The 12,623-nt window shown below is 37.0% G+C and overlaps 1 protein-coding gene across 3 annotated transcripts in view; it reads left to right on the top strand.

Annotated features, from left to right (window-relative positions):
* The first annotated feature begins 347 nt into the window (after positions 1–347).
* CD163 (CD163 molecule) overlaps positions 348–12,623 on the top strand; it is a 33,853-nt gene continuing 21,577 nt past the window's right edge. For all 3 annotated transcript variants that reach the window (XM_069489618.1, XM_069489621.1, XM_069489619.1), the window contains exons 1-6: positions 348–478; positions 1,486–1,572; positions 2,604–2,924; positions 5,497–5,817; positions 8,049–8,369; positions 8,891–9,211. In XM_069489618.1, the coding sequence (XP_069345719.1) occupies positions 433–478; positions 1,486–1,572; positions 2,604–2,924; positions 5,497–5,817; positions 8,049–8,369; positions 8,891–9,211 (1,417 nt within the window). In that variant the 5' untranslated portion in view covers positions 348–432. The remainder of the gene's footprint in view (positions 479–1,485; positions 1,573–2,603; positions 2,925–5,496; positions 5,818–8,048; positions 8,370–8,890; positions 9,212–12,623) is intronic.

Below are 12,623 nucleotides of genomic sequence, written 5' to 3'. Positions count from 1 at the left end.
CATATTTTGCCTGTTTTATTTTAGTTTTTTAATATATAATGTAACTACATAACAATTACTACTTTTTATGTGTCTAATATATTAGTACAAAAATTTAAAAATTAAAAATATTCAATTCAACCAGAACAGTATAGGAGTATTCCACCCCCCACCCCGCAGCCTTTTTTTTTTTTTGTAAATCTGTTAGAAATGTTTCCCAATTCTCTTTGGTTGTTTCATGTCCCAGATTGAAGAAAACATGAGTGTGAAAGTAAACCTCAGCTCTTTCAATGACTTCCCTTTCTGTATTGACTCCACCTCCATATGTAGCTTTCCCACTTTTGTGAGAGTGAGGTGGTTTTCAGAATTCTTGGCAGTCCTCTTCTTTAGGAGAACATTTCTATGGAATAAAACAAGAAGATTTAGGAATCATTAATATCATAAACCTTTGGAATGGACAAATTCAGAAGGGTGCCACATGATGACTCTGGATCTGCTGGTAAAAGTTTCTCATTTATTCTACATTTACCCTTTAATGGAATATAGAATTATTCTGATAGTCAATTGATATGATTTTAAAGTTATTGGGATCAGGAGAGTAAATGATGGGAAAGGACATTAAGCTTATATGACAGCACCTTTGATCTGCCACAGATTCAAAATTAAAGATGTGAGAGAAGAATCCAGGTTGGCATCAATCTTGTAAAATTGCTGAGGTGAAATAAAATCCAGAAATGAAGTTAACTGAACTGTATTGAGTAGGAAATCAAGAGTTGTAGAAATGAATATTGATTGAAAGTTGGTTACCTGGAGGAAATTCAGAATAACACCTCTGAGTGCTAAAATCCACTTCATGAATTACATGGTCATGTTAAAATCATTTAGCATTTTTACTTTTAAATTAGTGTTGTTTGAGAGTCACAAGGACAAATGAGAGTAATAACAATATTAAGGAATGTTTTATGCTATATCTAGAGATGATAAGGCCCAATATTTGGGTTTTTCAGGCATAAATATCATCACTTTACTCTATCAATGTATTGTTCAGCTATTTGGCAGGCACTGTGCCAGGGACCGGTGAAACTATGGTGAGCATGATAGATACAGTCCATTTCGTTATGGAACTTGCCCTCGAGCAGTGTGGATCAGGTGGACACGGAGACGGGGGAATCAGCAGATGAATACTGAGGTCAGGGGATACAGAAATCTCAGGAGACCTTCCCTTTGCCTGCTCAGAGAGCTGCCCACTACTAAGTGTCAGTGATGCTTTTCCAGTTTTCCACGTTTTAAGTTCTGCCCCTAGGTTGCCTTTAAACATGAACATTTTTGAAGCTATTTCACTGAGACTGTATGATCCTGGGTATGAATTTTTCCTGTCTGCCTTGCCGTTTAGAAGGACATATTTTCTGTTGACCTCCTTTGTTAATCCTGAGACTCTGAAACCAACTGTCTTCTCCAAAGTCTCTTTTTGGGAAGACTATTTTTGCCCTGTTTCTTTTTTCACAGACTGTAGAAGATGTTTCTTCTGCTTGAGTCCCTTCACTGTTGTTGTGGTCTCACTTCTCAGTGCCAGTTTCATCATCGGTTCTCTTGGTGAGTACTTTGTCAAATTTACTTACAGCCTTAGGCCACTCTGACAAGAATCGTTAAAAAGCAAATAATTCTCATGAAAGCTGACTAGCATCTAAAAACTAAGTAACATGCTCCATGGATACAAAAGATCACATATTAAACGCATTCAATAAGAACCTAACCATGGGACACTGAAATATTAGCATGGTTCTCCCCCCAGATAAAATAAACTCACAGGAAAAAAATGCATTTTACTTAAAGATTAGGAATAATGTCTAGCTGAAAAATGGGCGAAAATATAGAGAAGAAAATTCAGAATTCTTGAGACAAAAAGGAATATTAGGAACACATTAATAAATTCAAATGTCAACATTTATCTAAAAACATATTGAGGGAAGCCAAGCTGATGGAACAAACAGCTTCCTAAATTAATCTAAAATAATGCCAAGGAGACAGCTGATATAATCTGGGGGGAGGAGGAGTGGAGAAAGGTTTATTTTATGATACAACATAATAGGAAAATATCTGAATCTCAATTTTCATTGAAATAGATGTTTCAGTAAAATTTCAACTATTATTTTAAAATTCATGCTATTTCACATATATGTGTGAAATGGGTGTTCAATTTCTTACAGCTGGTCTTTTCATCCTCATAAATCTATCGGCCTTCTTTCTATTGATTTTAAGATTTTTGAGAAACTTATGTAGCTCATCCTTATAAAATTTTGTAGCATCTTATTTAAACTGGCAAACTCTCCATGGAGATTATATAAATCACCACTATTATGAATATACAGCCATAAAATAAAGATATCATATAGTATTGTGTTACTTAGCATTACTGGTTATATGTCATTGCTTACTTTGAAGGCTGCGATACTGACATTTATATTTGAATGCCTATGAAATTACATTCTCCTATTGCTCCACAGATGGGACCGGAGCAGTTCTCAAATATGATTTTGAACGATAAATAAGTAATCTAAAGAATAATAATTCTCAGCCTGTTCCTTGTGACCTTGCCCAATTGCTGTCTTAACCCGTTGTTGCAGGAGGAACAGACAAGGAGCTGAGGTTAATGGCTGGTGAAAACAAGTGCAGTGGTAGAGTGGAAGTGAAAGTCCAGGAGGAGTGGGGGACAGTGTGTAATAACGGCTGGAGCATGGAGGAGGTCTCTGTGATTTGTAGGCAGCTCGGATGTCCAATTTCTATCAAAGCCACTGGATGGACTAATTCGAGTGCAGGTTCTGGACGCATTTGGATGGATCATGTTTCTTGTCGTGGGAATGAATCTGCTCTTTGGGATTGCAAACATAATGGATGGGGAAAGCATAACTGTACTCACCAACAAGATGCTGGAGTGACCTGCTCAGGTAAGACTGCATTAGTGAAAACCTCAACATGAAATGCTTGGTGGGAAAAAAATATGTAGATAGGTTAAAAACTAACATGAGCCACTTTTCCCTATATAATCTAGTCCATGTATAAAATTGCCCAATCTGTTGCTAGCAGACCAGAAAACACATGACAAAGCCCATATTTTTTAAAAAAAAAAACGATCAAAAGAGATTCTAGACACTATGATCAATGAGGAAGTGACTGGCTTCAATTTTATATTTAGGAATCTTACTGTAACCTTCTATTCTTACATGAAAATATCATGATATCTAAGTTACTTCCTTGTCCACTTTCCCATGACATCTTGCTTTAATGCATTAACCCATAATTCATTACCCTTTTCTCCAATAACTGATAATCAATTTAGTGAATCAAGAAACAAATATTCCTAGTGTTAATACATCCTTTCTTGTTGGAGGAAGGATTCTTTGAGATCATAATTGGTCTTTGAGACCATCTTTCCAGTGTGCAATGCTGTTCATTTCATTTACATTATAGTTTTAATTTATGAAACATTTTCATAAGTTTTATCTCAGATCTTTCTGCTGACAAATCCCAGGTCATGTTTCTGATGTAGTGCAGATTCCAGGTTCCCTATTTCTCTTTGATCATTTCATTGGCCTTTACACAGTCCTCTCCCTTCCCAGCCTCTCTTTTAGCGACCATCTCACCCATAGGACAGATAATAAAAAGGAGTGATCTCCACCAGGCATTGTGATGTAATGGGAACAACAGGCGAGGATCTAGAGAACTCCGGGATTAAATTCTAGCACAGTCACTCATTAATGCTATGATTTTGTGCAAGTTGTCAAATCTCTCCAAATTTCAGTTTTTGAGGACTTCATGCTGTAATACATATAAAGCTACTGGTACACCGTCTGGTATGAAATAGTGTTGAAATGTTAGTTTCCTCATAGCTTCCTGCCCTTCATTACCTTGAAGACTCAGTTCTCTTTCTTCTTTCTCAGTTCTCTTTCTTCTTTCTCCTCCTTTTTTCCTCTTATTGTTAATCATTATGAGGGGGAGAGGACACAGAGAATAGCAAAAGTAACATCTATAGCAAAGCTTAAAATCATAGCAAATTTTCCCAGGTTCTTACCATAATTATCATTGTCTATAGAGCTGGCTGTTTAGCTAAGACATCAGTGTAGTACTTTTAGCTCTTATTTTCTGTTGTTTTATAACTAAAGATGAAGTTAATCAACTTGCCTTTTGCAGTTTATACACCGAAAGCTCCAACTGGAGCATAATAATGGAAAAGACCCTAAAGCCATTGATCCCTGGGGATGCAGAGTCTGCATTTCTGAGATTCTCCACCCTAATTAATGCTCAATCCTCAAGGCCTCTACCTCTTCAGATATTTTATTATCCCATGCATTGAGGCAATATAGCATAACAGTCAAAGGAGAGACTCTGGTGCTAGACTGCTTTCTCCCCCACATCCTGGCTCTACCTAATGTTGTAGATGTTTGACCCTGTGCCAATTACTTAACCTTAGATTGCTTATCCCTGAAGTGGGGATATTAGTACCTAATGCTTAAAGATGTTGTGAAGACTAAAAATGATAGTATATGTGATATGCTTAGAACAGCTTATGCATATTTTGACCGTGAGCTCTTATTATAATTAATTATTAATTGCCCCTAGGAAAAAAAATCTTGCCAAGGAAAGGTCTTTGCCTGGAGTTTAGAGTTTTTAAAATTGAATTCCTTTTTCAAAAAAAGAGCTTCTAAACATTTTGTTCAAGCCCAGCAGTTTGTGTTTTTCAGGTCTCCTAAAATTTCATCCAAATTCTCCTTTTCTCAGATATTTTAGTCCTCATAGAAAATCTAATTGATAGTATATAGTTAGAAATTGTTTTATGAAAAAGCTATTTGTTGCTAAAAATGGTACCAGATGCTTTGGGGAGGGGGGAAAAAAGCTTCGGTTCAAACAGAAAATGGGTAAGAAATGAATTATTTTGATTGATGTTTTCCCTCAAATTTTAAGCATTTGGTATACCACAGGGTGCTTTTGTAAACTATTATGCTGGTTTATGCATTTTACCTTTGCTTTTTTCTACTTTCTTACCACAATTTCTTCAAATTCACCTTCAGTCAATTACTCATGCTCTGAACTATTTCTAATATAGAAAGGTTGAAAGAAAGATTTTAAATGATCAACAAATGACTAGTTGTCATATTTACTTCTTTGTATGGGCCAATTTTATTTTTTTCTTTTTTTTAAATAAATAATTTGAGTCAAACTTATCTATTTCTATATAAAAAGTATTTACTTCTGTCCAAGTAATGCAAGGAAACAAAACAAAACAGAAAGTTTAAAAATTTCAATCCGTAAGACATTTTCCTTGGTAGGTAGATGTGGATGATAATCCTAATTGTTAACTGGATTTTAACATATTAAAATTCTCCCATATGTGGAGCTGTGCAACATCCAAAATCAGGCACTATTTTAAGAACAGCATCAAATCTCAAATCTGTAGTAATTTTTCTAATATCACTTCTGAATGAATATCACTTCTGAACTCTGCTCTTTTCTCTGTTCTAGATGGATCCGATCTGGAGATGAGGCTGATGAATGGAGGGACTCGGTGTTCAGGAAGAATAGAGATCAAATTCCAAGGACAATGGGGAACAGTGTGTGATGATAACTTCAACATAAATCACGCTTCTGTGGTTTGTAAACAGCTTGAATGTGGAAGTGCTGTCAGTTTCTCTAGTTCAGCTACTTTTGGAGAAGGTTCTGGACCAATCTGGTTTGATGATCTTGTATGCCATGGAAATGAGTCAGCTCTCTGGAACTGCACACATGGAGGATGGGGAAATCATAACTGCGATCATGCTGAGGATGCTGGAGTGATTTGCTTAGGTAAGGACTGAGCGTGGCTCATTCTGTTCTCCCTGAGAGAACAGAGGAAAGGGGTCATAGACTTAAGAGCCTGAACTCTTCAGAACGTAATGAAGTCCACTTCCTCTATCATTTTAACCTCTTTTCAGGTTCCGGTCCTGGTACCTGTGGAGTTTTTACCTTGACTAAAATTAGGAGAAATAGGTTTGGGAAGAAGGATGAACAATGACACTGAGATCCAGATCATGAGGATAGAAGGAAATGTTTAGGAAAAGTCGAGAAAGAAAGAGAAAGGAAAAAAGAAAAGAAAGACAGCGAAGAAGGCAGGCAGGCTTAACTAGAAATTTTGCTCTCTGGAGTGTTGTAGAACCCCAAATTAAGGCTCTTGTACCTGATGCCCACCTAAAGCCAAACACTATGACACCGGTGCTTAAGACAGAGAAGAGTTTATTCGATTTGGCCAAAGCAAGAGGACAGGAGAGAAAAATCTCTTAGATCCGACTTCCCAAAGAGATGAAGTGAGGAAGTTTGACGCCACTAGTGAGTAAGGGAGGGGGCGAAGTCTATGTTTCTTCAGTCTCAGATAGCATCTTGAGCAGCCAGACTTCTGAGAATCAGCAGCTAACTTCCTCAAAGACATTCATTCCTTCTGCGAAACGAACTCATAAACTTATCTTGTGACTCTGGAATTGTCACCTCCTGCTTGAAAAAAGCCAGTACATCAGCAATTAATGATTACTGTGAGAACAAGGGGTGCTGGGCAGGGAGCAAGTGGTTATTAGGTGCACGCAAACAAGGGTCTCGTCAGAATTTACATTATGTCGGTCACTAAAAATGCTGAGAAACTAAAACCTCAAGGGGCCCGGCTATAGGAGGAGTTTTAAAAGCAAACCACTGACCTTATTATCCTCTAACCAACAAAAGTCTCCCCTTCAGCCACATTCGCTTCCCAAATCATTAGTTCAAATTCACAGAATCAAATTTTAAAAAGCAACATTTTGTTTTCCTATTAAAGCCTTATTTATGCTAGAACTATGGTGCAAGCATGCTCTGTGTCTGTCTAGAGACTTTCTCACTCCATGCTTAGGTCGGGGACCGGGGCAATGGGTTTGAGTGTGGAGGGATATCACTCTTCATTTTTCATTTGAGCTCTTAGTTTGAAGGAGACTTAGTGTATCTTGAAGCCCAGAGAACACTTAGGGAAAATACAATTAGACTAAAAATGTTCCTGTCTTCACCAGGTCTCTCTCTCTCTCTCTCTCTCTCTCCCTCTCTCTGAAGGAAATTCAATACAAACTAATTTAAAAAGAAGAGAATACTGGCTCACAAAATTGTGAAATCCAGAGGGTAGAGGTGGCATAGTTGGCTTAATGCATGGCTGGATTCAAGTGCCTAAACGGTGTCACCTGGGATCTGTCTATTTCTCCATCCCTTAACTGGCCTTTTTCTTGTTGAATGATGTGACCGTCTACAGTCTGAACCCCCCAAATGGGATTCCTACGGAAAAGATGGGTTTTGTTAGCTGAAGAAAGTGAAAGGGATTTGGGGTAGAAAAAACATAGCATGTACCTTCCGTTCTTTCTTACCCATGAAAATCTCTCTAGGCCTCCGTCAGCACGTGCTGAGGCATCACAGTAAACAGGAGCATGGAAACAAAAACTGAAACTGCCAGAGGAAAAGAGCAGTTTATTTTATAACAGATATTCTTCATAATCAAGATTTGTTCTTTGAGGATTACTGATTTCAGGAAGGTGACAGCGGTAATGATGAAGCCTCTTTGCTCTTTGGTCTCCCTCTAAATTAAGCAAGTGGTCACAAAGGGACCAGATATATCATTCCAACCAGGCAGCGTGGATAGAGAATGAGGTCAGGGCAAAAGGCAGTGTTGCCTTTCATACGGAGACAACCTGAAGTAGGTGGTGCCACTGAAACACATGCAAGTATATTCTAACAAGAAAAATAGTCTAAGAAAAACTCTGTGGTAGTGAAACAAGCAGATCTCCAGATAAAATTCAGCCCCTGGACCTTGCATTAGGAACACTTCCTATAGTGTGCACTCTCTCTACAAAAACTCCTGTCTTCTTGCCTCATTCTCTCCTCCTTCCACCTTTAATGGCTTCAGTGGTGCCACAGCATATCATGGTTTTTTCTGTCTCTACTTACCTCTCTCCTTTTTCCCCTGTCTTAGCTGTGCCTATTTATAGTCCGTTGTTCTTGTTTCCTTATGGCTGACTTGTGTGCTGCTGTTACAGATGGAGCCGATCTGAGCCTGAGACTGGTAGATGGAGTCACTGAATGTTCAGGGAGATTAGAAGTGAAATTCCAAGGAGAATGGGGGACAGTGTGTGATGACGGCTGGGACAGTAATGATGCTGCTGTGGTGTGTAAACAACTGGGATGTCCAACTGCCATCACTGCCATTGGTCGAGTTAACGCCAGTGAAGGATCTGGACACATTTGGCTCGACAGTGTTTCCTGCAAAGGGCATGAACCTGCTGTGTGGCAGTGTGAACACCATGAATGGGGAAAGCATTATTGCAATCATAATGAAGATGCTGGTGTGACATGTTCTGGTAAGTTAGAACAAAACTAAACAAAAAGAAAAGCAGAGAGAGAAAGACCTGTGCCTTTTAGGAATAGGAATAGATGTGAGATGTGAGAGGTATAAGTACATAATAAATTCCTTGCTAGGAATTCCTTTATAGTTGTGAGGAATCTTTGATGCATTCTTTATTTGACTAGTTTGAAGAGTTGTCTGACTCTGTTCTCTGTAATAATTATTCAGACTGCTGTTAGGGACCACACTTCAAACTCTAAATCTACCTGGAGCTCAGATAGACACAATTTTACAGGAATATCTTTTAGGGCTAAATTGCTCATATTTTTCTCCCATTGACAATTTTTATTAACCCTTGAAACTACAATCCCATTTCTAACCAAATTCATGGTCTACATTGTTTTTCTTAAAAATTCAGGAAATATATAAGCCATAATTTCCAGTGTCTCGGTATCAGGCAAGAAGGAAGATAAAAAATATCCTGTGGAAGCTAAGCTTCATATGTATCTATGGCATAAGGCTACGTTTCTTTTGCAGATGGATCAGATCTGGAGCTAAGACTTAAAGGTGGAGGCAGCCGCTGCGCTGGGACAGTTGAGGTGGAAATTCAGAAACTGTTAGGGAAGGTGTGTGACAGAGGCTGGGGACTGAAAGAAGCTGATGTAGTTTGCAGGCAGCTGGGATGTGGATCTGCACTCAAAACATCCTATCAAAAGTATTCCAAAATCAAGCCGACAAACACATGGCTGTTTGTAAGCAGCTGTAATGGAAATGAAACTTCTCTCTGGGACTGCAAGAACTGGCAATGGGGTGGACTTTCCTGTGATCACTACGAAGAAGCCAAAGTTACCTGCTCAGGTATGACTTTCAGTCAACTTGTTAAGAAGAAGTTTAATTCCAAGAGTATAAATTTCCAGTAATACCCTTGAAACTGAAAAGAAACATTGGTCCCTATGACTAGATCACTCTCAAAAAGTCAGAAAATATCATATGAATTCCACTGTGAGAGTCTTAGATAAACTTACAATTCATATTGCACCTTAGCTGGAAGTATTTCGGGTTTGCTCACTTTGGGTTTTGAGTAACTTTTAAATCAATGGAGGTGTAAGAGATGAAGGGAGATTATAATTTTTAAGATAGAATTAAATATATCTTTCATGGGAATGTCACCAAAGGAATTAAAAAATAACTATGTTGGATAAACTGACATGACTTAACCTTTGGCTCCCTCCATTATACTGTGAAACAATTTTCTTCTTTCTGAACATCTGTGGATATTTCACTGCAACCTCTTTAAAAAGCTCAAAGGCGATCTGTGAATTGGTTAGGCTTGTGGGTAATCTTTAGTATTTTATGCTATTTGTATTTATAAAAAGGCTAACTTTGTTGAAAAGTGATGCCTTTTCAACAAATTCAAAGTAATAAATTGACATAACTCTTACTTATGTGGTGAAAAGACTTTGGAGAAAACGTTGTAAGAGAAAATCATTAAATATGTAGAGACCTAGTCACAGGTGGAAATTTTTATGCTCTGCATATCCACTAACCAATGATATTTCCTCAGATACCTCCCAACCTATGTCTGTGCCTAGGTGCCTTCCCCTGGTATAGCAAATTGTGTTTAGGTCTGGTTAGGTAGAAATTATCCTCTGATTAAAAAAGTAATCATTTAAGATATAAATTTGAGTTGCTATATTACCTTTTAAAAAAGATTTCTTGACCAGGCAATATATTTACATAGCTTAAACTTCAAAATATGGAAGTATAAACTCTTCCTCCACTATTGCCCCCAGCTACTCAATTGTTCTCTCATATAGTTGGAGTATTTATGTATCATTTAAGAGATATGTTATACAAATACAAGAAAATACAAGCAAATCTTTGTATAGGTAACACCCCCTTTTGTTATCCAAATGGAAGCATGTTATATAAATTGTTCTATGCCATGAGTACTCAGTAAAAAATTCTTTTTTAAATTTCTTCATCATAATTTCATATCACCATCTGCAATTACTTATCTATGACTTTTCTTATTACTTATTACTGGGTGCATTCATTTATGCTTTTAATTTCTTTTACTTGACAAGATTAGCTATTAGTTTAGCTTATTTGTTTTTTAAAAAAACATTTGGAATTTTAAAAATTAATGCTACTTTTATTTGCTCTCTGATTCATTAAAATTTGTTTTTTTTTCTATTAATTAACTTCTGATTTCCTAAAGTTAGCTTTCTTTTTTACCCATAACTTCTTGAGTTGAATCTTAATTAATTTTTATTTTTTCTGATTTATTAATATAAATATTTTAGGTTACAGGTTTTCCACTGGGTGCACCTGTAGCAGTATCATATAATTAATGAGTTGGTACTTTGTTAATATAGAGACAGAGTTCTTCTTATGTTGTGTAGTTATGATGAATTGATCTTTTTTCTACAGTTGAATGGATTTTGTTCTGAATCAAACTTTTCTGACACTAATATCATGACTACTGCTTTATTTAGTTCCTGTTGTCTTATTTTTACCCTTTATAAATCAGTTTTAGGTGCATTACTTGTATTCGGCATAGAATTGGGATTTTCCTTAAAGGAATTTGATTGGATTACTCTTTTGAGATGAGAGATATATTTTGCCTTTATGTATTGTTGTGTTATGTTAAAGAAATTCCATTGTTTGACTTTGGGGGGCTTTGCATGTCTATAGGCATATGTAGACATACTTGTATGTCTGCTAATTTCCTTCTAAATTTAGAAAGTTTTGTATTTTTTTAGTAATTGTATTTTACATTAATTAGCATTAAGCTCAACTGCATCTAGAAGAAAACCAAATAACAGTGGCTAAAGAAAGACAATATTTACTTTTTTTCTCATTAAAATAAGTTGAACAGGTAAGCAGTTTAAGGCTTACCTAAGTTTTTGTGGCTCTGTGGTCACCAAGAAACATCCAGAATAGATTTTCTGCAGTAATTATCAAATCCTGCTGCACAGGAAGGATGAGTTGCCCTGCAACTCAGTAAGTTCCTAGGTAAGCCAATCTGACAGAAGCAAAGTGCTTTCCTCTGAGAAGGTGTCCTCTGTCCAGTATCCTTCATGGGCCCTGGTTCTGCTCTCAGGACAGTTCTTCCTGGTGCATTATTCTTTGTACTTGCCTCCAAGTTTGGTTTGGAGAGTATACCTACCCATCCGGGGACAGTATACCTTTCACAACCCACTTTCTGCTAACATTAGCATAGCGACCCTTGGATCACTTTAAAGATTGAACAATCAATGGCTGATGTCAGCTGTCCTCAGTAAAACAGTTCTCTTCAAACTTAGTAAGCTTCTAGTCTATTTGCTTTAATACGATGCCATGTGAAAGGAACCATATTCAAGAGCATGTATACATATATTGATCTATACTGTGACCAGCCCTTTCTCTTAACTATTGGCCACTGCCTCAAGGCCATTTGAAACTATGGCTTTGGGAGGAAAGACAAGACCTATGTCCTGTCTTTGATGGTAGAATCATTGTCTTTGTATGTGGAGCAACAATCTAATCTTATGCTAAAACTACAGTTTTATCATCACCTCAATTTGGGACACAAGATAATTTAGGTTTTTATTTTTTCCAATTCTGCAAGTTCCAAATTATAGAACTCTCAATTAACTATGTATAACAACTGCAGGTAGAGCATACCTTCCTTAAAAAATTAGTACTTCTCCCATTTCTGCTTGCAGTCTTGGCTATTTGTCATCTGAGTTCATATCTCTAATATCTCTCTCTCTTAATGCTAAAAATGGTAAGGAGGATCCAAATCATGCCAACATTCTGATTTTTTTTTTAGGTTTTTTGCTATTTTCCCCAATATATTTTCCAATTTTTGTAATTATTTTTTATTTTATTTCAGTATATTATGAGGGTATATTTTATGTCTTTGCCTTATCCAAGCACAGATTAGAGGCAAGCCCTTCCCGTCTACAATGCTCACCACGTCCACTAGTTGTGAGTTTAGCCCCCACAACCCCCTAATCCCTGGAGAATATTACTAACGTGTGAGCACCATAGTGTTGATCAGTTAGTGCCAATTTGATGGTGAGCACATGTGGAGGCTATTCCTCCTATCTTGTGATACCTCACTGCGGATAATGGGCTCAAGCTCAATCCAGGAAAATATAAGAGGTGCTAGATCACTGTCATTTCTTATAGTTGAGTAATATTCCATTGTATAGATATACCAAATTTTAATAATCTATTCATGAATTGATGGGCACTTGGGTTGTTTCCACATCCTTGCAAT

This window comes from Eulemur rufifrons, chromosome 16 (genome assembly GCF_041146395.1).
Source record: "Eulemur rufifrons isolate Redbay chromosome 16, OSU_ERuf_1, whole genome shotgun sequence".
Lineage (NCBI taxonomy): Eukaryota > Metazoa > Chordata > Mammalia > Primates > Lemuridae > Eulemur > Eulemur rufifrons.
This window is presented reverse-complemented; position numbering and strand designations above follow the sequence as displayed.